This window comes from Oncorhynchus gorbuscha, linkage group LG07 (genome assembly GCF_021184085.1).
Source record: "Oncorhynchus gorbuscha isolate QuinsamMale2020 ecotype Even-year linkage group LG07, OgorEven_v1.0, whole genome shotgun sequence".
Taxonomy (NCBI): domain Eukaryota; kingdom Metazoa; phylum Chordata; class Actinopteri; order Salmoniformes; family Salmonidae; genus Oncorhynchus; species Oncorhynchus gorbuscha.
In genome coordinates, this window is record NC_060179.1 from 18,463,957 (window position 1) to 18,488,410 (window position 24,454).

At 41.6% G+C, this 24,454-nt stretch overlaps 3 protein-coding genes across 6 annotated transcripts; 1 reads left to right on the forward strand and 2 right to left on the reverse strand.

Moving 5' to 3' along the window:
- Window positions 1–10,096, reverse strand: LOC124039590 (GRB2-associated and regulator of MAPK protein 1-like). Of its 3 annotated transcripts, none has more exons than XM_046355728.1 (6): window positions 10,006–10,096; window positions 5,543–5,683; window positions 4,502–4,632; window positions 3,116–4,309; window positions 2,681–2,856; window positions 1–2,320 (listed from the first exon to the last, which is right to left on the reverse strand). In XM_046355728.1, exons 1-6 carry the CDS (start codon window positions 10,064–10,066, stop codon window positions 1,465–1,467), a joined length of 2,559 nt encoding a protein of 852 aa, XP_046211684.1. In that variant the 5' UTR covers window positions 10,067–10,096; the 3' UTR covers window positions 1–1,464. The 3 variants fall into 3 exon arrangements, with proteins under 3 accessions (XP_046211684.1, XP_046211683.1, XP_046211685.1); XM_046355727.1 differs by lacking the exon at window positions 10,006–10,096 and adding an exon at window positions 8,944–9,409; XM_046355729.1 differs by lacking the exon at window positions 10,006–10,096 and adding an exon at window positions 8,944–9,038 and having other exon boundaries at window positions 5,543–5,699.
- Window positions 10,097–12,735: 2,639 nt separating this feature from the next.
- Window positions 12,736–19,205, forward strand: LOC124039591 (neutrophil cytosol factor 2-like). Of its 2 annotated transcripts, XM_046355731.1 has the most exons (15): window positions 12,736–12,987; window positions 13,228–13,310; window positions 13,669–13,777; window positions 14,031–14,165; window positions 14,399–14,506; window positions 15,842–15,901; window positions 16,060–16,103; window positions 16,723–16,867; window positions 17,005–17,070; window positions 17,273–17,345; window positions 17,454–17,497; window positions 17,636–17,787; window positions 17,882–17,993; window positions 18,157–18,274; window positions 18,429–19,205. In XM_046355731.1, exons 1-15 carry the CDS (start codon window positions 12,814–12,816, stop codon window positions 18,518–18,520), a joined length of 1,515 nt encoding a protein of 504 aa, XP_046211687.1. In that variant the 5' UTR covers window positions 12,736–12,813; the 3' UTR covers window positions 18,521–19,205. The 2 variants fall into 2 exon arrangements, with proteins under 2 accessions (XP_046211687.1, XP_046211688.1); XM_046355732.1 differs by lacking the exon at window positions 13,228–13,310 and having other exon boundaries at window positions 12,835–12,987.
- Window positions 19,128–23,046, reverse strand: dph2 (diphthamide biosynthesis 2). The gene is made up of 7 exons (XM_046355733.1): window positions 22,989–23,046; window positions 22,474–22,631; window positions 22,286–22,398; window positions 21,318–21,538; window positions 20,390–21,079; window positions 20,022–20,210; window positions 19,128–19,825 (listed from the first exon to the last, which is right to left on the reverse strand). The coding sequence occupies exons 2-7, from the start codon at window positions 22,621–22,623 to the stop codon at window positions 19,689–19,691; spliced, it is 1,500 nt and encodes a 499-aa protein (XP_046211689.1). The 5' UTR covers window positions 22,624–22,631; window positions 22,989–23,046; the 3' UTR covers window positions 19,128–19,688.
- Between the last annotated feature and the right edge of the window lie 1,408 nt (window positions 23,047–24,454).

Consider the following 24,454-nt stretch of genomic DNA (forward strand, 5'->3'; position numbering starts at 1 on the left):
CAACGTGGCAATTTTTATTGATCATACACAACCATAGAAAGTTAAGTCAAAATATAATAGTGGTTGTTCATAAACAATGTCAGTTTTTCCATGACAACAGAGTTTGTCGATGAGCATTTTACAGTTTAGTCCTGTGCTACTGGTCATTTTACAATTACATACCACCCTTTTATCACTTGCAAAACATTACACTAATTCATGACACAAAAACACAAAGGAAAAATTACACCTGAGGTGTATTCAGTGAGGTGAAACATTCAGAACATAGCAGATATACATGTAATGAAGAGGCAACATGATTCTCTTTTCTATACATGACAATCATCTGTGCTATAGAATACATATCTATCTGAACGTTCCATAATGCAGCACCCTCTTGAACGGCCCCAAGCTAAATTGAGTTTAGTTAAAGTTCTGTGGTGGGTTAAATTAAGGCAGATTAGTCTGGTCTGTTTCAAGTTTGAGAAAGTCTGTATTTGTGAATGTGCACAATAAAAAGGGAAAATATTGTTAGTTCAGTTTATAACAAAATAATCAATAGCTATTTCAGAAATGCAATATTTTCAATGTAACATATCCTTGCAGTCTATATAACAATTTCTCCATTTCATTTAGTCAAATACATGTTCCTTCTGTAATGGTACATAGTTCCTTCTTGATCTCCAAAGCTTCCCCTTCTTTAGCTATTACACGTAAAGTCAACGTTGCTAAAAAACTTTGTGGTTTTTCACAATATCATGAGTTGATTATACAGTCCATTTGACCTGGCAAAGTCTCTCTTTTTTTTGACAAGTGCATCTTGCAGAATCTGAAGTTACATTGTATTGGTTGTTGTTACTTGCATATTAAGTCAGTATTATAATAAGGTAACAAGTGCACACTGTTATAAATGAGTTAAATGCCATCGCTTGGATTTAGCAGCTGTGCCTGCTATCGCAAACTTTCATTAATAACCTCCTTACTTCTGTGGAAGGGCTTTGGGTTAAAGCAGGTAGTAACAGAGTTGAGGGAAAATGTCCCTAAAGAGGACAAAGAGGAAATCAAACAGAATAGAACATGACAAGAGTTAATACAAAACACATCCCTGTGACATAGTTAGACAACTGTAATGGTTACCAGGGTTGGACTTCGGAGAGCTGGATCAACAAGTTAAGCAGCCAACTTCCAGATACACTGAGATTACTCTTGGTTTTCTGGTTCCACAAGAAAGCTTAAAGTGGACTATGGGTTATTGAGAGAGATTATATAGTCAGTTATATACCATGCCCAATTCAAGTGTTATCTTTCTCGAAGAACTAGAATGTGCAGAGTTGTTTCAGAATGTTGAGGAAATTCGTTTGGCCAACTTATGCTATGAAACAACCCCCAGAGTACAAAACTGAAGGCAAAGGTTTACGCCGGCATTCACAGCACGTTGCATGGTTTTTTTTCTTCCTAGACTAGTACTTTTGTTAAAGGGTTAGGTTATATTTTAGGCCTCCAACCATTAATAAACTGCATAAGTTTCTTCACTTGGAGTTTGCTTAACTTGAAGTCCTCCGACAGAATCTCTTCTGTAAGCTGCAGCAGAAGATTTCCATCGATTTTCTCCGTGACGAACAAAGACACAATGTCGTCGGAGAGGCCAATGAACCGTAGTGATTTGGACACCTCTTCGATGGAGAGTCCAGATAGGTTGGTGGGTGGTTGCCAAGGTCCTCCGGGTGCTGGTGCAGAGGGGGAGGACAGTGACGGTGGGGGGAGGGGCGGATAGGAAATAGAGAATATGTCTGTCGTTGTGACCTGATCGTGTTGTTGGCTGAGCAGGCATTTTAGAGTGTCCTGCTCCGTACCTTTGACTGCATCTGTACCTTTACTTGTCTCGTTTGATTTGGGGGTCCTCGGTGGCAAGATGGGGCACGACAGGCTTTGTTTAGTGTTACATTCTTCAATAGTATTATCTCTGTACATTTCCAGGGTGTAGCTTGACGACTTGGTGCAAAACTGATTAGTGTACGAGGCTTTGAAGGGGATGGCGTTACTGCTCTGCTCTCTTCCGTCAAAGTCAAAAAGGCTGGAAGTGCATGGCGACTTAGGCGTGCCCAGGGGTCTTTTTCGGGGATAGCTGTAGTAACTTTGACAGTGGATGGGCAGGAACTCCTCCATGCCTTGAGAAGCCCCTCCACATAAGTCGTTGGGCCACGAAAGTCTAGAAGGGACGCTGTCGAACGGTGGGCTCACGTGAGACGTTGTCGGGCTGTCCTCGTTGGTCTTGACCCAGTTACAGGGGTAACACACGTGGTTCTGCTCCTCCGCTTCGGTCACTTCATTCTCTCCTCCACTGTTGGTAGCAAAAGAAAAATACCAAAGTTAGTGAAAAGAACTAGGTACAAGTTGAGATGAAACACTACTAAATTATTCTGAAATAATGTTACAAAGCCCAACACTCCAGACCATTGGGAGGGAAACAAAAGCTATTGATTAGTCAGTAATATGTAAGGAAGTGTGTACATAAGTACTATTTATTGGCATTTCAATGTATAATATAGGACCAGAATAAAAACTATAGACTGTGCAGGGCCAAATCCTTAAGCGGCGTATGTGAGACATGGAACCTTAGTTTATATCATGCATTGAACTCAATGGGGAGGTGTGTGCAAAGGAGGAGGCTACATATTGTGATTTGCCCCCCAGTCCTTACATGCTGTGTAGGCCTGAGGCGTAGTAGGAGAGAGTAGGGCTTGGAGAGCGTGTTTCCGTCTGCCGCGCCTTAGCTCCAGCCGGCGTTGTGGTGGACATCGTTGGGGTGGACATCATCTGCTTGGAACTTCGGGGGGGGATGGGAGGGGCGTTCAATAGACGACATTCTTCCTTCACCTGGAGAGGAAGGTGAAGGAAAATCAACTAACTTTACAAATGATTACAGCGTTCATCATTTTCTTGTTTTTAGCTGTTACACCAGAAAGAATATTAAAATTGTTGTTACAATGTAATGTCTCAAACACTACATCTGATGATCATAAGCAAATTATATCAGTATATTAAAATATTTTCCTCAATTTGCTTGGCAATAATAATAATAATTTCATATTAGTTGGTAAATGTAGCCATGGTGATGGAATTCATGTGTACTCACAGCTTCGGACTTTGGAGGGACTGGAGGCGGAGGTAGACAGATTTCAGAGCTGATCATTGGGCCCACATGACTGGAGGAGACTGGGTACGATAGGACCGCCATGGAGGTGCAGATCGTGTTGCTGGTGCTTCTCGGGTCCTCGCCGCCAACACTGTGCCCTCCTCCCCGACTTGATCTCAAGTGGTCCAGCCACAGCTCCTCGTAGGGCACATCCGACTTAAGGACGGACTGGCTCATGTTCTCCAGCAGCTCAGGTAAGAGGTACTCTGTGTCAACCGAGTCGACTGGCACGCCCTCGGGTGGCAGGAGCGCCCAGTCCCCACACAGCGTCATGAAGCCCTGCAGGTTGACCTCGCTGTTGCTGTGTAGATTGTTGCCGTAGACGCACACAGACAGTCGGTGGAATGACTGGGTAAGCTCGTCGCGAGCGTACGTGAGAGAGCTGGGCACGTGCATGTGGGAGGGGCAGCCATTGCTGTTGCTACTACCGCTCCCACTGCTCTTCTTGGGGCTCTTCCCGTCGACGTCGTTCCAGTCAGTCCTGACATCGCGCACAGCACGGGAATAGTCGTCAATGTCAAACTGCTCCTGGCAGAAGGTGAACCAGCGGTGCACCATGGTGTCCAGCCACAGCTCACTTTGCAGCAGTCCTTCAGGGATGATGAACTTGGGCATGGAGGCCATGTGGAGCGGGAAGTGGACAGGGAGGATCTTGTTACTGCGCAGCACGCAGCCCACCACCACCGTTTTGGTCTGGATGTTGACAAACTTGTAGCGGTGGCCCTCGCGGATCAGGTGCAGGTCGTGCTGGTTGCGCGGCGGGCTGCCAGGCACAGTGACGTTGACGGGCAGACGGGTCTTCTCCACGATGTCACGGATGGTGTGCTCGCCCTCCTGCATCTGGAGCTCTAGCGGGCTGCAGGTGCTGAAGCGGCCCTTACACTGGAAGGGCAGGCTGACACTCTCGTTGGTCCGGTGGTTCATGCAGATAAGGCAGGGCATCTTGCCACGGTTCGCCATCTTGCTGATGGAGTTGAGTTTGCTGATCTTCTTGAAGATTGTGTTGAAGCGCGACTTCTCTTTGGATGCCTTGGCGTAGAGGATCTCTGCCTGGCCCATGAGGGTGAGCTCATCACCGGTGCTTAGTGTGATGTTGTACACCTCCGTGTCCTCGTTGCATTCACCTGAAGCCATCTGTGAGACAAGAATGTGTTAGATTGTAGTCTCATTGCCTAAAAATCACATCTCTAACCCCTTAAAAACACTCCAATTGAACTCCTACTATGACAATGTCACATCTGTAGAATTAGGGAAACGTACATAATTTGCAAGTCACTTTATAACACTAATCATATTTTGATTAACTATCAACCAATAGCAACTGACCTTCACATTGAACGTAATTTCCTCCATGACATAAACCCGTTCGGGAAATGCTTTGGCCACCTCCTCCACGCTGTTGAAGTACTGCACCGGCTCCTTGACATCTCTGTCCTGCTCCAGAAGCTTAAACTGACCTACAGGAGGGGGTGGAAAGAATAAGATGGCAGAACTTGCTTGCATGTAACCTTGTTTCTGTTCCTGGAAAGGATAGGCCCTTGTTTTAGTTTAGTCTGTGCTTGAAAGGAAACATTTTCTGAAATCTCTCACTGAACATTACTATCCGAATAACCCTGGTTCCCAACAGAAGTCTGAGTCTGCACCAGGCCAAGTTTTCATTGCAACCCCACTGTTCCAGTGTTACGTACAGTGTTTCCGTGAATCAGTTTTACAGTTTGGTGCACTGACTAAGTACACTTCCCCTATGCTGTAAGTGAGGCGAGAGCATTGATCATATGTCAGTGTGTGGGTATTCATCAGCCAGAACAGTTGGATTGGCGCAGGCGCAGCAGCGAGTCATTGATGTAAAATGGACCCATCTGTGTAATCATTGATTTGAGCCTGAGAGGCTTTTAAGATCAGTGAAACAGGCCTTTGCCTGTTCTAAACCTATTTCCCTGAGCAAACAGTACTATGCGCATGTTTGCATGTTGCAAATTTTATACTAGCACAGGATTTATAAGCATGATTGTACAGATGTCTTTTTCTTGATTAACTGAAATGGCTTTAGAACGGCATTGTAAGGCTTGTTAACAACAAAATAAACTATAACAAAAGATCTGTCTGTAATCAGTCCACATAAAGTTAGTACTACTCCAAAATGAATAGCCTCTAGAAAGTTCATAATGGATTATTTGTGTGATATAAAATATGTTGTTTAAATGATATCCCAGAATGTGGCAAAGGAGTCATAGTCTATGTAAGGTTAGTGGGTAGCAGAGTACTGATTAATATTACTCTGTAAGGCATTCACATACATCTGAATAAACATTGCCATGTGAACCTCTGACAGAGTAGATTTCATAATGGAACAGCGATTTGACTAACCTTCATAATGCACTGGGATCTCTATTTTGGGCCCAATGACATAATGGCCCTCCTCCAGACTGTGTGCAGTGATTGTTGTCCATTGCCGACAGGAATGAATCAAGAGGTAGTCATGGTCTCGTAAGCCGTCCACCAACTCACCTGGAGAAGAGAGACACTGATTCAAATGAAATCACTTCCATCATTTTTATTTTTTTTAAATACATTTTTACAAAATGTTTGACTACAGTAATATCACAATCATTGAAATGTAGAACTTTAGTTATCAGTCCACCATTAATATTATATTTTACATGATTTGCATAGCACTATTATTTTTATGGAGACGTAAAAAAATAACTATGTACACTGTATATATAAAAGTATGTGGACACCCCTTCAAATGAGTGGATCCTGCTATTTCAGCCACATCCGTTGCTGACAGGTGTATAAAATCGCTCACGCACACATGCCATCTCCATAGACAAACATTGGCAGTAGATTGGCCATACCGAAGAGCTCAGTGACTTTCAATATAGTACCGTCATTTTATTTTTAATTTCACCTTCATTGAACCAGGTAGGCCAGTTGAGAACAAGTTATCATTTACAACTGCGACCTGGCCAAGATAAAACAACAGAGTTACACATGGGATAAACAAACATACAGTCAATACCACAATAGAAAAACCTATATATCGTGTGAGCAAATGTAGTACGATTAGGGAGGTAAGGCAATAAATAGGCCATAGTGGCAAAATAATTCAAATTGAGCATTAACACTGGAGTGATACATGTGCAAGTAGAAATACTGGGGTGCAAAAGAGCAACAACCAAAATAACAATATGGGGATGAGGTAGTTGGGTGGACTATTTACAGATGGGCTGTGTACAGGTGCAGTGATCGGTAAGCTGCTCTGACAGCTGATGCTTAAAGTTAGTGAGGGAGATATGAGTCTCCAGCTTCAGTGATTTTTGCAATTCGTTCCAGTCATTGGCAGCAGAGAACTAGAAGGAAAGAAGGCCAAAGGAGGTGTTGGCTTTGGGGATGACCAGTGAAATATACCTGCTGGAGAACATGCTACGGGTGGGTGCTGCTATGGTGACCAGTGAGTTGAGATATGGCAGGGCTTTACCTAGCAAAGACTTATAGATGACCTGGAACTAGTGGGTTTGGCGACGAATATCTAGCGAGGGCCAGCCAATGAGAGCATACAGGTCGCAGTGGTGGGTAGTATATGGGGCTTTGGTGACAAAACGGATGACACTGTTATAGACGGCATACAATTTGTTGAGTAGAGTGTTGGGGGCTATTTTGTAAATGACATCGCCGAAGTCAAGGATCGGTAGGATAGTCAGTTTTACGACGGTATGTTTGGCAGCACGAGTGAAGGAGGCTTTGATGCGAAATAGGAAGCTGATTCTAGATTAACTTTTGGATTGGAGATGCTTAATGTGAGTCTGGAAGGAGAGTTTACAGTCTACCCAGACACCTAGGTATTTGTAATTGTCCACATATTCTAAGTCAGAACCGTCCAGAGTAGTGATGCTAGTCGGGTGGGCGGGTGCGGCAGTGATCGTTTGGAGAGCATGCATTTAGTTTTACTAGCGTTTAGGAGCAGTTTGAGGCCACGGAACAAGTGTTGTAAGGCATTGAAGCTCGTTTGGAGGTTTGTTAACAGTGTCCAAAGGGACAGATGTATACAGAATGGTGTTGTCTGCATAGAGGTGGATCAGAGAATCACCAGCAGCAAGAGCATCATTGATATGTACAGAGAAAATAATCGGCCCGAGAGACTGCCAGAGGTCCGGACAACAGGCCCCCCGATTTGACACACTCAACTCCTAGAAGTAGTTGGTGAACCAGGTGAGGCAGTCATTTGAGAAACCAAGTCAAAGGACGACACCTTTCCAACAAGTCAGTTAATAAAATGTATGCCCTCCAAGAGCTGCCCCAGTCAACTGTAAGTGCTGGTATTGTGCAGTGGAAACGTCTATGGGGCAACAAAGGCTCAGCCGCGAAGTTGTAGGCCACAAGCTCACAGAAAGGGACCGCCGAGTGCGTAAAATTAATCTGTCCTAGGTTGCAATACTCACTACCGAGTTCCAAACCACCTTTGCACAAGAACTGTTTCTTCAGGAGCTTCATGAAATGGGTTTCCATGGCTGAGCAGCCACACACAAGCCTAAGAACACCATGTGCAATGCAAAGTGTCAGCTGGAGTGATGTAAAGCTCACCGCCATTGGACTCTGGAGCAGTAGAAACGCATTCTCTGGAGTGATGAATCACGCTTCATCATCTGGCAGTCTGACAGACGAATCTGGGTTTGAGGGATGCCAGGACAACGCTACCTGCCCCGATGCATAGCGCCAACTGTAAAGTTTGGCGCAGGAGGAATAATGGTCTGGGGCTGTTTATCATGGTTCAGGTCCCTTAGTTCCAGTGAATGGAAATCCTAATGCTACAGCATGCCCAAAGCGAGGTCCATACAGAAATGGTTGGTTGAGATCGGTGTGGAAGAACTTACTAGCACAGAGCCCTGACCTGAACCCCATCAACACCTTTGGGATAAATTGGAAAGCCAACTGTGAGCCAGGCCTAATTGCCCAACATCAGTGCCTGACCTCACTAATACTCTTATGGCTGAATTGAAGCAAGTCCCTGGAGCAATGTCCCAACATCTAGTAAAAAACTCTTTATTAAATTCCCATGATTTTGGAATGAGATTTTCGACGAGCAGGTGTCCACATACCTTTGGTCATGCAGTGTACCTAGCTACCTATGTAGCTAGCTAAAAATAATAACAAATATTGCTCTCATGGAATGTCATTCCTTGCACTATAAATATGGATATCATTAAGGCCTAAACCAAATTCCATTTGAATGTGAAAATGTCTGCATATGCTCAATAGTTTAGTAGGCAGCCCACTCTTGGTGGACTGCATTTTACAGTGAGTGTAACGTTATTTTTTTATGTATGCATGCATTGTACCAAGTACGGTAGGTAGCTAGCTAAGGAGGATAGCTAGCTATACCATTACAGAAAAGGCTCCTGCGATGCATTCCAACTTTCTAACTTGTTGTGTTTAATTAAGCTGGATAACAATAAAGACTTAACAAGATAGCAAGGAGTGCATCTAGATAGCTAGCTAGCTACAAGCTTTTATACGTTTATTGTATTTTGGAAACTTTAATTAGTTAAAGGCTAGCTAAGCTTTTACTACAGTAACGTAGCTAGTTGATGTCAACATTGACAGAGTAACGTTACAGAGACGCTATGGCTATGCAACTAGGCTAGCTAGCTAATTAACTAGCCAGTCAACTTAGCTAGGTTGGAGGCTAGTTAACTGGCGTTTTATGCAGCAAATCAACTGGTTAGCCCCTCCTAAAAACATTAAATTGCTCCAAAAAATAGCCTTACCACTGTCCAATTTGACAATTTGCGGCAGTCTGTAAACACTGACAAGTCGATCTAAGGGTAAAGACGTCGTGCTCCATGATACATCTTTCAAATTGTTGTACAGCATTGATCCAAGGTCCATGTTAGCTTAGAAACTCACGACACATTAGCATGAACGCACCCGTTGCTGCTAGCTATGCATTGTTCTGTCATGTAACCTATAATTTTCTTATGGCTCTGTTTAGTTTACTTTGAGGTTAACTAGCTATCATGAACAGTCGCGCAGCCATGTTAGCTCCTTGCTAGCTAGTATGCTAGTTACCCCTAAGTTGACAGGAAATGCCATGTATTGAAACCATAGATATCTGCACATGCCAGAAGTCTACTTCCAAAACGATTCCCTTGGCTGCCAGTCAGCCGTTGCAATTACCGCAGGGTCACACACAAGCCTCAACACAAACAGGGGAGCACTATATCTACTATATCTGAACCCAAGAGAGAATACTTTGTGTCCTACTCAAACAACTATCAGTCTGACAAACATAATATGTTATGCATATAACATACATTCACCAAACAGTTTATTAGGTACACCACCACATTCACAAAAATTGATCACTCCTACAGACAGTGAGTCAAGTGGCCATGGCATGCTATAAAAAGCAGGCAAACAGGCATTGAGGCATTCAGTAATATAATGGGATAAAGACAAGTGACCTAATCGACTTTGAGTGTGGTATGATCGTAGTTGCCAGTATCTCAGAAACGGACACCCTCTAGGGTTTTTCACGCACAACAGTGTCTAGGGTTTACCGAGAATGTTGCGACAAACAAAACACCTCCAGTCAGAGGCAGTCCCGTAACCGAAAATAGCTAGTTGATGAGAGAGGTCGAAGGAGAATGGCAAGAATCGTGCAAGCTACCAGGTGGGACACAAATAGACAAATAAGCTACCAGGTGGGACACAAATAGACAAATAACGACCACATCGGGTTCCACACCTATCAGCTAAAAATAAGAAGAACCAGCTCCAGTGGGCATGCAATCACCAACATTAGCAATTGAGGTGTGGAAAAATATCACCTGGTCTGACAAATGCTGTTGCGTCATGCTGATGGCAATCAGAATTTGGCGTAAGCAGCATGTGTCCATGGACCCATCCTGCCTGGTGTCAACAGTAGAGACTGTTGGCGGTAGTGTACTGGTGTGGGGAATGTTTTCCTGGCACGTTAGGTCCCTTGATACCAATTGAACAATGAACATTTCCGGTACCTTGTAGAATCCATGCCCAAAATAATTCAGGCTGTTCTGGAGGCAAAGGGGGGTCCGACCCAGTGGGTGTAGCCTTCCTAACAAGATGGGTGTAACCTTCCTAATTAACTGTCAGGAGAATGTATATATAAATGCATATATTATGATTTTAATATGTTATGTATATTATGCCCATTGAACTGAGACACTAAATGATTTATTAGCCAAGCTGGGGAAGTGAGGCCTGTAGGGTGGAGATCAAATACATCGGAAAACAAAACACAGGTATTTGTTTTGTTTTTCCACCCCATGCCACATGCATAGGCCACCAATATCCATCTTGAAGATCACTGGGCCTAGGCTACTTTAACGCCAGCAGAAGATCACTGGGCCTAGGCTACTCCAACACCAGCAGAAGATCACTAGGCCTAGGCTACTCCAACACCAGTTGAAGATCACATGGCCTAGGTTACTACAAGAAGAAAGCCGAGTGATATCTCTGTTCTTGGTACAGTAGCTGGCTGTAGGATGCCTAGCCCATGTCAGAACTTTCAATGCCTTCTACTGTATGCAGCAACATCTGTTTTCATACCTGTCTCACGCTCACATGAAATGTGTAATCAGCCCCAACGTTCTGTCTAAACATTATTATCAACTGGGTGGTTGGAGCCCTGAATACTGATTGGCAGAAAGCGCTGGTATATCATACCGTATACCACAGGTATGACAAAACATGTATTTTTACTCTTCTAATTAAATTGGTAACCAATTTATAATAGCAATAAGGCACCTCGGGGGTATATGGCCAATATACCACAGCAGATATCTAACTCCATACTACTACAGTGCCTATTGACTTAAAACGTTTTATGGGTCAGATGGTTTAGATCCTTTCTTCTTTAAGATTGCAGCCCCTATCATTGCCAAGCCTATATCTGACCTTTTTAACCTGCCTCTCCTCTCTGAGGAGGTTCCCATTGCTTGGAAGGTAGCCACGGTGCGTCCTTTATTTAAAGGACTGATCCTAACTGTTATAGACCAATAGGCCAATTTCTATTTTGCACTGTTAATCAAAAGTGTTGGAAAAACTGTCTGGCTTTCTTGATGTTCATACTATTCTCTCTGGTATGCAATCTGATTTCCGCTGAGGTTATGGATGTGTTACTGCAACCTTAAAGGTCCTAAATGATGTCACCAAAGCCCTTGATTCTAAGCAATGTTGTACTGCTATTCTTATTGACTTGGACAAAGCTTTTGATACAGTAGACCATTCCATTCTTGTCGGCCGGCAGGGAGTATTGGTGTCTCTGAGGGGTCTTTGTCCTGGTTTGCTAACTAACTCTCTCAAAGAGTGCAGTGTATAAAGTCAGAACATCTGCTGTCTCAGCCTCTGCCTGTCACCAAGGGAGTACACCAAGGCTCGATCCTAGGCACCACGCTCTTCTCAATTTACATCAACATCATAGCTCAGGCAGTAGGAAGCTCTCTAATCCATTTATATGCAGATGACACAGTCTTATACTCAGCTGGCCCCTCCCTGGGTTTTTGTGTTAAATGCTCTACAACAAAGCTTTCTTAGTGTTCAACAAGCTTTCTCTGCCTTTAACCTTGTTCTGAACACCTCTTAAACAAAGGTAATGTGGTTTGGTAAGAAGAATGCCCCTCTCCCCACTGGTGTGATTACTACCTCTGAGGGTTTAGAGCTTGAGGTAGTCACCTCATACAAGTACTTGGGAGTATGGCTAGACGGTACACTGTCCTTCTCGCAGCACATATCAAAGCTGCTGGCTAAGGTTAAATCTAGACTTGGTTTCCTCTACCGTAATCGCTCCTCTTTCACCCCAGCTGCCAAACTAACCCATGCTAGAGTACGGAGATGTAATTTATAGATTGGCAGGTAAGGGTGCTCTCGAGCAGCTAGATGTTCTTTACCATTTAGCCATCAGATTTGCCACCAATGGTCCTTATAGGACACATCACTGCACTCTATACTCCTCTGTAAACTGGTCAGCTCTGTATACCCGTCGCAACCCACTGTTTGATGCTTATTTATAAATCCCTCTTAGGCCTTACTCCCCCTATCTGAGATGCCTACTGCAGCCCTCATCCTCCGCATACAACACCCGTTCTGCCAGTCACATTCTGATAATGGTCCCCAAAGCACACATATCCCTGGGTCGCTCCTCTTTTCAGTTTGAAGCGGCAAGTGACTGGAACAAGCTACAAAAAACACTCAAACTGAACAGTTTTATCTCCATCTCTTCATTCAAAGACACAATCATGGACACTCTTACAGACAGTTGTGGCTGCTCCACAGGTCTTTTGCCTTTCGGTAGGCCGTCATTGTAAATAAGAATTTGAACTTAACTGAATTGCCTAGTTAAGTAGGGCTAAATTAAGTAATGAAAAATGTGTTCAGAGCCCAGAGCAGTTTTACATAGACACCAAACACATGTTTATTTCAAATACTATCTTTAGCCATGTTGTAGCCAACACCATGAACTGGTGGGAAAAAAAATCAATTTGTCATCATCACACTTCCTGCCTACCTCCTTGTGAGAAATGTGTCAATCTACGAAGAGTGGTTCCACTGTTCTTATCTCTCCAGATCACTGTTGCTCATTTCCCTGATTTGGAACAATGTCATTTGTGAATATTCTAAAACAGTGGGATGAGGCAGTGGCCTGTTTCGAACGGGGGGACTCTGCTGCTTCCCTTGGAACATTTCTGGACATCCAGGAAAAGAACTCCAAAATCTTTTTCAACGTTGGCTGTCTACATTTGATTAATAAGAACCTAGATGCAGCTGAAAAGGTATGGCAGTTGTTACCAACTTTCATCATTCTTGAAAGACAATCCTCTCTTTCCCTGTTTTACTGAAGAAATCAGACTGCAATTAAGGTTAATAGTTACTATTACATTGTAATGACATGTTATTTTCCCAAAAATGCAAGTCACAGAAAAAGGGGAAGTGCCGTTATAGTACACAATACTTGTGGTAGCCTACTATTTCATTGGGAGGAAGTCAGTGAGTTTCTTCTGAATATCACGCAGGCTTTCGATGGCAGTATCGGAAAGGATGGACACTTGGCTGTTGCATTCTTTCAAAGGGCATTGACATTCTACAAAAAAGAGAGGCAAGATAAATCTATCATATTAGGGATGGGATGTGATTATAATAACACATTTAAAAAATAATCCCATACCTTCAAATGGTATGTTAAAATGAATAATCAATTCACAAACATACACTTTTAGAAAAAACAAGTTATATCTAGAACCTAAAAGGGTTATTTGGCTATCCCCAAAAGAGAACCCTTTGGAGAACCATTTTTGGTTCAAGGTAAAAAGGGTTCTACATGAAACCAGAAATAGTTCTACCTAGAACAAAAAGGGTTCTACCTTGAACCAAAAGGGTTATCCTATGGGGACAGCCAAATAACCCTTTTGGAAGCCTTTTTTCTAAGTATGGATTTCTCTTCATTTTGCCTGCAGGTATGAGGAGTCTTTAGCTGATTTTCAACATGCCTTCAGGGAGTTGAGGGGGAACCAGCTGATTGACTACAAACCTCTTGGTCTGAGATACAAATTATATGCTTGTGAGGTGAGTCCAGATAAAGATATGATGGAATTCTTCGCAGTGTAACAATAATTGGATGTTGAATATTTTATGTGTATTTTAGTGTCTGCGCAGCAACCTGTTCCAACATCACAGTATGTAAACGCTGAGAACAATAGCTGCAGTGCATAGGTGGGTGTTTCAATATACAGCACTTTGAAACCTGGGGGAGAAGTGCTGTATAGCTGTAGTTTTAATACAACAACAACACTTTTTCTGACTGGTATCACTCCCACAGGTACTGCACAACATGGCGCTGGCCCATGCTCAGCTGGGTCAGTGGGAGAAAGCCAAAGAGACCATCCTGACTGCTTTGAACCTCAGGACTGAGGTCAAACTCAGCCACATTGACAGAGGTCTGGAGAGCATCCTGGTGAGTGGCCCTTTACGCCTTTTCACATTATCATGTCGACCCAAAACCATACTGTGCTGGATTGGATTGTTCTTTTTTACACTGTTCATTTCAGCAACTATAGTGGATGAGTAACCAAGCCAGGCAGCCCGGTTCAGTAGTGTGAAAAGTGTATCAGTTATTATGCATTTTCACTGTGTCTGATTGTTCAACAAAGTTGGTGATCCTTTGTAAATCCTCTGTTACTCCTTTAGAAGAAGAAGGTGTTTGAGCCAGTTGAGGTCCCAGCGAAAGTTCTGTTCAAGCCAAACAAGAACTTCGTGGCTGAACTGGAGAAGAAGGACTACCTGGGCAAAGCCAAGGTATCCATTTCATCTCTCTCTCAAAATAAAACATACAGTGCCTATAGAAAGTCAACACCCCCCTTGGATTTCTTCACATTTTATTATATTACAAAGTGGGATTAAAATGGATTTAGTTGTTATTTTTCATCAACAATCTACACAAAATACTTTGTAATGTCAAAGTAGAAGAAAAACTCTATATTGTTTATAAAGATTAATAAAAATCTAGAACCACTAACATACCTTCATTAGATAAGTATCATCTAGGTCATCTACAAGTCTTTGCTAGGTAAAGCCCCACCTTATCTCAGCTCACCATAGCAGCATCCACCCGTAATACGCGCTCCAGCAGGTATATCTCACTGGTCACCCCCAAAGCCAATTCCTCCTTTGGCCACCTTTCCTTACAGTTCTCTGTTGCCAATGACTGGAACGAATTGCAAAAATCACTGAAGCTGGAGACTCATATCTCCCTCACTAACTTTAAGCATCAGCTGTCAGAGTAGCTCACAAATCATTGCACCTGTACATAGCCCATCTGTAAATAGACCATCCAACTACCTCATCCCCATATTGTTATTTATTTTTTGTGCTTCTTTGCACCCCAGTATCTCTACTTGCACATTCATCTTCTGTACATCTATCACTCCAGTGTTAATTGCTAAATTGTAATTACCTCGCCACTAGGGCCTATTTATTGCCTTACCTCCCTTATCCTACCTAATTTGCACACACTGTATATAGATGTATTCTATTGTGTTGACTGTACGTTTGTTTATTCCATGTGTAACTCTGTGTTGTTGTTTGTGTCGCACTGCTTTGCTTTATCTTGGCCAGGTCGCAGTTGTAAATGAGAACTTGTTCTCAACTGGCCTACCTGGTTAAATAAAGGTGAAATAAAAAAATAAAAAAATTACTTGTGTGATTTTTTTAAAACTAAATTTTAGTTCTGAACTAATATATGATTGCCTTAACAAAGGGTGTGAATAGTTACGACTATATTTAAATTTTTAGATTTTTATTAATTTGTACAATTTTGCAGAATTTCCTTTTCACTTTGACCAAAAAGTACAATGAAATACACTTCAATCCCACTTTGTAATGCAACAAAATGTGAAAAAAGTTCAAGGGGGTGTAGAATTTCTATAGGCACCTTATCTTAAACAGGCAAAATGTTGCAACTTTGTAGATGTGGATATAAAATGCATGTCAATTACTTGGATTGAAATGTGCAATTTACATTTATTGGGAATAGCCTTGGGTTTTTCTTTAGGATAGCTATTTGGCACTTTATTAGTAGGCATTTCATAAAGTATTGTTTCATGTTGAACCTGTTTTATTCTCTGTCCTCAGGTTGTTTCTTCCATCGTCTTTCAAGATGATTTCTCTGGCTTTGCTCCGTTACAGCCACAGGTGAAGTAACATATGATTTGATATGATAAAATGAAAATGATAAACCATTTTTTTAAACGAACAACAATTAAAATACAAACTATCAACAATTAAAATTGAAAAATTAATTGAGGAATATTCAGTGTAATGGGATGTGCTATTTTTTATGGTGAGAATAGGTTGAAGAGGTTCCTACCAGACCAAAGGTGCCTGAAGTTCTGAGGTAAAATTAATGTGCTCTTGATGTTAGTTCTAGCAGAGACTGTTGGGCTGGTTTGACACTTAGGGCTCGATTCAATCCGTATCACGGAAGTTCAGTGTTATATTGCGATTTAAATGTAAAGTTAGGCTAATTTCCAATTGAGACGACATATACCATGAATGGAGTCGATGTTAACTCGGGAACATTGCCTTTAAATTTATATCGCGCTATAGCGCAGCTCTACAGATTGAATTGAGCCCTTGTTTGTTGTGATTGCCAGAGTTTAAAGGAATAGTTCACCCAAATTGCAAATTAGTTTTCTTACCCTGTAAGCAGTCTATGGACGAGGTATGATGGCAATCCATGCTTTGGTTTAGTTTCCCTAGTATTGTTTCCACATGCTAACATTTTAGCATTTGTGGCACAAATCCCATTCATGTCATTGCGCATCATGTCCAAATCATTTTAAATTGATTGGAAAGCTCAACAAAGTCACTTATACATTTTTTTTTAAAATTATGCGTGGAAAATGCTAATATTGGTCCCATGGCTTGAATGGCATCTGTGCCAAAAATGCTAAAACGTTAGCATGAAGAAACAGTGTCGGATATCAATGAAGGATATCTGTCGTCCCCCACAGGGCACTGGAGGAGGGCGAGCCTCACACTGTCCTCTTTGAGTTTGTCCCTGAGACAAGTGATGAGTTAGCTGTGGTGCCTGGCAATATCGTCTTTGTGCTGAACAGCGGAGAAGACAACTGGGCATCTGTCATCTTCAATGAAAGAGTACGATTAGTTATTACATTGAAAAAATGCTTGAATTAAAAATGTGCATCTATTGTTCTCATTATGCTGATAGACACTTGATTGAAAAATATATATACTATGTGTTCAGTGAATTCATTTAACCTTCACATTTTTAGAGGGGACTCGTTCCTTATCATTTCCTGGAGCGTTTGGAAATAACCTTATCATCTAAGCAAGATCAGGTACATTTCTACCATCTATTTTGTGTTTTTTCCTCATCACAAGATGACATTGACTCTAACACCTGTGTGTGTCAATGCTGAGCTATAACAAATTGAAAATCCTTTTAAAAGTTGCAATCCCCAAAATTCTGGTAAATAAAGCCTACCCTTCAATTGCTATGTTAATTGATTCCTCCTACGTGGGTTGATTGCTTTCTTGTAGGATGGGACAGACAAGGATGACATCCCAGCTCCACCTAGACGAGAACCACTGAAAAGACCTCAAATAAAATCTGGTAAAGATCTGTTATGTAAAAATACAGAATGGAAGTTGTATAGTTAACATTTTAATTATTTGCTATGCAACAAATAACTTTACTTTTTGGGGGGTATTATTGTAACAGCTTTGGCTGCTGAAAATCAGAGCATTGGGGACACAGAAACGGAGGTATGAGAATTATATAAAGTAGATTTAAATACATTAAAAAATGTACAGTATGTAATATCCAATGTAGATACCAATTGTTCTTCAGTACTCTACGTGTACACATTTAAAATATAATTGTACATGTATTTAATTTCCTAGTCTTGCCAGTTTGAAGAGTCATCACTGTGTGTAGTGAAAGTGCACTTCACATACACCATAACAATGTGCATGGTGCCTGGACTTCCCTACACAACAACTCTGGAGAAAATCAGTAACAAACTGGGCCTTCCTGCCATGGCAATCACCTTGAGGTATGGCACTGTTTAAACATTAGCTTCAAAACTTTAATTCAACATTCATTACTGTTACAAAACCAAGCTCAGGGATTTTGTGTTGTTTCTCAAGCTATGCCCACTTAGATTCTGGTAAAATAGTGATTGATGAGGACACGAGGATGGAAGATGTTTGGAGCTGTGTCCACAATGGTCGTCTAACACTGTGGTGTGATCTCAAAGAGGTAATGTGGTCGAACAGTATATAATGTCATAAGTTGTTTGATACGTAGACTTTTAAGTTACAAATGTAATAGTCAACTCCTAGAAAATGAGTGTATGGGATATAAAACTTGACTGACAAGTTCAGGTACTTGTTTCCCTTATTTCATGTAATCTACACTACAGGGTATGAGTGAGCAGCTGCAAAGCCAGAATCAACTGATGGCCCTTCATTCCTACGAGTCTTCAACTCCAGAGGACCTCGAGTTTCATCAAGGAGATACCATCTTACTTCTCTCCAAAGGTGAGCTAATTTCTCTCATGCAGGGCACCATTTCAACAATGCAGAAATCTGTTGTCAGTGTTAATTATTCTGTTATTAGATGATATCCTGGAAGAGCTATAACCTACTGTTGTCTTAAAATACAGAAGTTCCATTTTCATTACTTTCTTTTCAGTCAATGAAGACTGGTTTGAGGGACAGTGCAACGGGAAGATTGGCATATTCCCAGCATCCTTTGTGGAAGAAGTTCCCATGAAAGATAAATAATATGACCAGAACAAAAGTCTAAGGAACAATGACTGTCGGAAATTGTGGGATTTGTTATTTCTACTTTGTCTTTGTTCTGGATACTGTCAACCAACCATCAAAGAAAAACATACAGAAGCATAAACACAAAGTCAGATTTCTACATTTACATTGAGGGAAGACATTTAGGTCAGAAAAGTCTACCTAAACAAGGACTTTTCTTCACTAGGCTGATATTTACTGATTTATGTGATGTTATTGTTAAAGTATGAAGTTTTAACTGTTTTGGCAGGCACAAATCAAGCACGCCCTGGTTTTCTACGTATTTGAATGTAATGCAGTAGTATGTTTTTAATTATTTGTTATGTGTATGTATCGGACACCAGAAATGAAGTTTCCTCAGGAAAAATGTAGTTCTGCTAAGTTATTTTCTTATGTCATTGTTAAACAAATTAAACATTGGTTATATAGCCATAGACTATTCTGAGCTCCAGTTTTAAGACCTTTGGTATACGTCTACAGAGCACAATTAATTTAAACTATGACTGTTCTAAATAGCCTATAAATTACCTATATATCGCCTATAATGATTTGAATGAAAATATAAAAATCAGACAACTTGAATATATCTCTTTTGTATATCTCATTTGTGATTTACAGTACACAGAGCAAAAAGTTGTTGAATAAATAATAATAATTATGCGTATTCACAACAGTGATGAGTACATTTAAGTCCAAGCATGTGGTCTCACATTTTCAACATTCTATCTGTTACATTCAAAAAACAGTTCAACTTCTGTTATACTGTGATATTCATGACATTCAAAGCACTGCTACACTAGCTGCATATTTCTTGACGGGCATTTACTTTTTCCAGACGCAACTGATCTATAAACATTTATATACGTATGCTTCAGAAAAAGCATCAATATAACAAAAAGGTATATGATTTTCAGTTCTCCCTCCACACTTCAGTGTAGAAGTAAAGAAATGTTTTTTAAAGTCTATGTTGTCGTGACTCACGCGAATATAATGCACCTGATATAGCTGGTAAAGCCTTAATTTTTGTCAGAAGATTGATAACTTAAATGGGAAAATGTTGAGCTATGACGCAACATAATATATTGATTGATATATGTAAAACATTTGCAATGGACTAATAATCTAGATGTGATGAGTGCTTTCATGATCAATGGTCCCTGTCAATCGTCGGCTCCTCTTCGTAGGCAATGGCAATGCCTTTCCTTCCCTCTAATGCTTTCACCACCGGTGTTTCTCCCAGTTTCTGCTCCAGTCCCTGCCAGCTACGACCCGCCAGGAACGTGGCTAAAACAAACGGATGAGGAAATTATGAAAATTGTAACTCAAGAAAAGTTACCACTCAACAGCATCTTTATTAATGGTCTTGCAATCCCAGAGTAGAGTTTAAACCCCAACCCAACCCAACGGAGCCTGTCACGATTCTGTGAATTTTGCCTGTTTTTAGATATACATTTATGTTTGTTCTTCCGATATATCGTACCAGCTGTGTTAGCATTGGCCACAGTGAGCGCCTGGTTCCGTAGGACGAGTGAGGAGTCGTGTGAGGAAGACACTGGCTCACTGGACGAGAAGCGGGTCATTCGTAAAGCTCCGGTGATGAGGGAGACATCAGTCTCATCGCCGTCCTCGACATCGTCAGGGTTCGCCAAGGCCACATGCTTAGATCCACCTACAACAGGCTTTACTATTAGTCTTGATACCTATGGCCTGGTCCCAGAGCTGTTTGTACGGTCTTGCCAACTCCTGTCTTGATGACATAAACAGATCTGGGACCAGGGTAAAACACCAGGTCTATTCTTGCTCACAAAACTTTAATTCAGGAACAAATCAATGTCAATCAGATCCTACCTGGAAGCAGATCGCGGAAGTCTGTGACGTACTCTCCTGACCATTCCCTTTTCTTGTTGCAGGCCACCTCCATTTCAAAGGGGGTCACGACCGGTTTGTAGAACTCACTGGAGTCCAACAGAGAGTTCTCAGGACATGCGATCAGTACATAAATGTCAATCTCAAGAAAGTTAGCCAGTTTGGCCACATTCAGTTTCCCCATGGCAAACATGTAGCTCTTTTTCCCTGCTCTGTGGATGGTTTCTTTCAGCTGTTCGATGATGGTGAGGTAGTTTGCCACGCCAAGTGTACCCACAAGAATGCCCACCACACTGGCATCCTTTGCCCTCTCTATTGCGTAATATCGCTTCATCAAAGCTTTGTTGATACTGATCGACTCAGTCCGACCTGTCATTGTTGCAGGGTCAAAAGAGCAGAAAGAGCAGCGGTTCCAAGTCATCATGAAGTTTGTCATGGTTGCACCTTCATGGCCGATAAAAAACACACTGTAGTCCTCAATGGTCTGTCCAGATTTCAAGACAAACTGCCTTCCGAACTGTTGAACGACTTTATCACCGTTTTGACACTGAGAACTGCTGACATTGTGTTGTCCATGTGTTTCTCCGTGACTGTAGCAAAGTTCTCCGTCCACGTGAAGGGTTGAGGCGGAAATGTTCGGATACTCAGAGGACAGCAGCGCCAGAAGATCGTCTGAGGAGAGACATTATCATGCTATAAACCAGTATTAAGTAAGTTGCTAAAATACATTGAAACGCATATTTCGTTTTAATATATTTCTAAAACTATGTCGCAAATCAACCTGAGGAAAAAGTATAAATCGCTCACATTCCTTTGTAAGGATATCAAACTAAAAGTTACCCGCCTTAAAAAACATTCACACAATGGGACAAAAGGGACATACATCATTGTGTGAAGCTGAAAGGCTTACCATTAATGTGATCATAGTTGACATCGTACAAGAGGATGACGTGACTCTGTCTGTTGGGGTATAGCTCTCTGAAGGAGGAGACACACGTCTCCAGGACCACAGGTTTCCTCTCAAAGACGTACATCAGAGGGAGTCTGCTGGATGGGCTGAGACAAGCCCTTCCGTAGTGTACGATGCAGTCTGCGCCCACATGCTCTGCTGCAACTTCATCTACACAACAACTGGAAATATCAAGAGTATTGACAATAAGGTTATGGTGACGAATGTCAAATGATAAAACAAATAATGGCCAAAATAATGCTTGCAAATAGAACAGAATAAAACTAATTATCCATCCCGGATGGACGTTTTTCTTTGGCATTACCTTCCATTAAAATAATCAAACACATACATTCTCACATCAGACACATTTAAACCAGTCAATCCATCATGCTGCATACACTAACAACATAGAGGATATTAATATATTCACTCACAAACGACCATTGTCCCAACTGCATTAGATAGACAAGTACATATACCGATACAATTTACTTTGCATCCAACAAATTAATTTTAGAACACGTTCTTCTTGGCCATGGGCATTCTGAAGCGCCGGCCAGAGGGAAGCATCTTGAACTGAGGGTGTAGTGGGTGGGAGGGGTAGCCAACGACAGCCAGTGTCTTCCTTTTGGTTGCCTTGTGGAACAGAATGCTCAAATGTGCCTGTGGTCGACCAATTACTTTGATGGCTGTGTTTACTATTCTGGACAGTTTCATATTGCTCCTCACAGTCAGAATACCATACTAGACTGTCATATTGAACGTGACGATGCGCTCCACCAAGCTGCTGTACACCCACTCCAGAACATTCTGGCTGACCCCAAACCCCAAAATGCACTAGTCTCAGTCAATAAGAAATAATTAAATAAGTTTACATTTTCTATCACTTTCATGTTTTTGATAATAACACAACAATGTTTTCCTACCTGCCATAGGACGTGTCTCCAAGGATGAATAGTTTTGCATTGGTTCCCTTCTCAATCTCTGCAGCAATTGCTATTGAATCAACCAGCACCTCATCTGGAAATTGCAAGGCAACCTAAAGCACAAATGATTCACAATTTTTACAGACACACACACACACACACACAACTGCGTTGTTGAACCCTCATACCTTTTTGAACTGATGATCATTGATGAAATGGCATGTCGCCTTGATCTGATAATGCTCATCTAGATTCCCACAGTGAACATCCTTCTCTGCTGTTACGTCCAGCACGCGCTGAAGAACCAGTTCACTGTTGGTGCTGAATGCATCCGTCATTGTAACATCTAGGAATAGAAAATAACTAGTGGAATTAACATATCATCCCAAGGACCATCACCGGATGCACTTCGTTGAAATGTAGCAAGAAATAATGCTGCTACAACAGAACATGGAATTTCTGCTGGGTATCTGTGTATTATTAATGTATGTGTCGATACATGCTACTGTACATCAAGCTAGCTAGCTGCGTGCTAGCTAGCTCGTAAATGATGACCCAACGTGATGTCAAATTAAATATTTTAGAGAGGTAACCCAGGCATAGACAGTACTGCATGCAAGTTTTCTCATAAAGACATGACCACCAGAATAAAGTATTCGTCAATAATTCAGATAACAAATTATATCTGACAGGCTAAGCTTACGGGTGTAGACGCGTGTAAACACACGAGTAGGACGACAGGAAATAACTTCCGGGTTGTTTCCGTCACATTTCACAATAAAGGCCCCGTGTGCAAAGATTATTATTCCTTCGGGATAGTAAATATTTTTTTCTTTTTAAACAAATCTGATATAGGCAAAATTACATTTTATATACTTAAGTAGTACTTAAGTGATGCTGTCCTTCAAACAGTTTTGCAATATCTTGTCATTATACACATCCATTGGACTGTACAGAAATTGAATGTGTGTTCAATGACTCACCAAACTCCCCTAGTATTTAAAACAACTGAGTTAGAATATGGAGCTGCATCATATCAAGTTTATTTACTGTGAATACATAGCCGTAAATGCACACTTTGGACAGCATTGCAAATATATCAATGGATTTCTACAGCATACTCAAACACAAAATACACAGGTTTCTTTCTGAATGAAAGGAAAGCATTAACATAAATTGCAATATGTTAATATCTGTTGTCACATCCTATTATAAATGACATTTCATTCATTTTGTAGGGTACTCTGTAATATGAAAAGACACCAGGCAAATTATAAATACAGGAGATAGTTGGACAGTGCAGCTTTCCCAATTTCATGGTTTGGTCTCATGACTAACGGGACATGGTGTGATGAAGGAAACATACAGGAACTCAAATCCTTCTGTTCACCTGATTTAGAATTCCTCACAATCAAATGTAGACTGCATTATCTTCCAAGAGAATTCTCTTCGATTATAATCACAGCCGTATATATCCCCCCCCAAGCAGACACATCGATGGCTCTGAACGAACTTTATTTAACTCTTTGCAAACTGGAAAACATTTATCCGGAGGCTGCATTCATTGTAGCTGGGGATTTTAACAAAGCCAATCTGAAAACAAGACTCCCTAAATTTTATCAGCATATCGATTGCGCAACCAGGGGTGGTAAAACCTTGGATCACTGTTACTCTAACTTCCGCGACGCATATAAGGCCCTGCCCCATCGGAAAAGCTGACCACGACTCCATTTTGCTGATGCCTACAGGCAGAAATTAAAACAAGAGGCTCCCACGGAGGTCTGTCCAACGCTGGTCAGACCAAGCTGCTACACTCCAAGACTGCTTCCATCACGTGGACTGGGACACGTCAGATGGGAATACCAGAATACGCTGATTTGTGCGAGTTCATTAGAACGTGTCAAGATGTCGTTCCCATAGTGATAAAAACATTCCCTAACCAGAAACCGTGGATTGATGGCAGCATTCGCGTGAAACTGAAAGCTGAACCACTGCTTTTAATCAGGGCAAGGTGTCTGGCAACATGACTGAATACAAACAGTGCAGCTATTCCCTCCGTAAGGCTATCAAACAAGCTAAGCGTCAGTACAGAGACAAAGTGGAATCTCAATTCAATGGCTCAGACACAAGAGGCATGTGGCAGGGTCTACAGTCAATCACGGACTACAA

Coding starts and splice junctions, on each gene's coding strand:
- dph2 (XM_046355733.1), bottom strand. CDS start 22,623: ATGACGGATGCATTCAGCACCAACAGTGAACTGGTTCTTCAGCGCGTG. Junction 21,539..22,285: donor GGAGACACGTCCTATGGCAG/GTAGGAAAACAT, acceptor TGATATTTCCAG/TTGTTGTGTAGATGAAGTTG. Junction 20,211..20,389: donor CTTCCGCGATCTGCTTCCAG/GTAGGATCTGAT, acceptor AGCCTGTTGTAG/GTGGATCTAAGCATGTGGCC.
- LOC124039591 (XM_046355731.1), top strand. CDS start 12,814: ATGTCATTTGTGAATATTCTAAAACAGTGGGATGAGGCAGTGGCCTGT. Junction 16,868..17,004: donor CTGTCATCTTCAATGAAAGA/GTACGATTAGTT, acceptor TCACATTTTTAG/AGGGGACTCGTTCCTTATCA. Junction 17,071..17,272: donor TATCATCTAAGCAAGATCAG/GTACATTTCTAC, acceptor GCTTTCTTGTAG/GATGGGACAGACAAGGATGA.
- LOC124039590 (XM_046355727.1), bottom strand. CDS start 9,064: ATGGACCTTGGATCAATGCTGTACAACAATTTGAAAGATGTATCATGG. Junction 4,633..5,542: donor GATCCCAGTGCATTATGAAG/GTTAGTCAAATC, acceptor CCCCTCCTGTAG/GTCAGTTTAAGCTTCTGGAG. Junction 4,310..4,501: donor AAATTACGTTCAATGTGAAG/GTCAGTTGCTAT, acceptor CTTGTCTCACAG/ATGGCTTCAGGTGAATGCAA.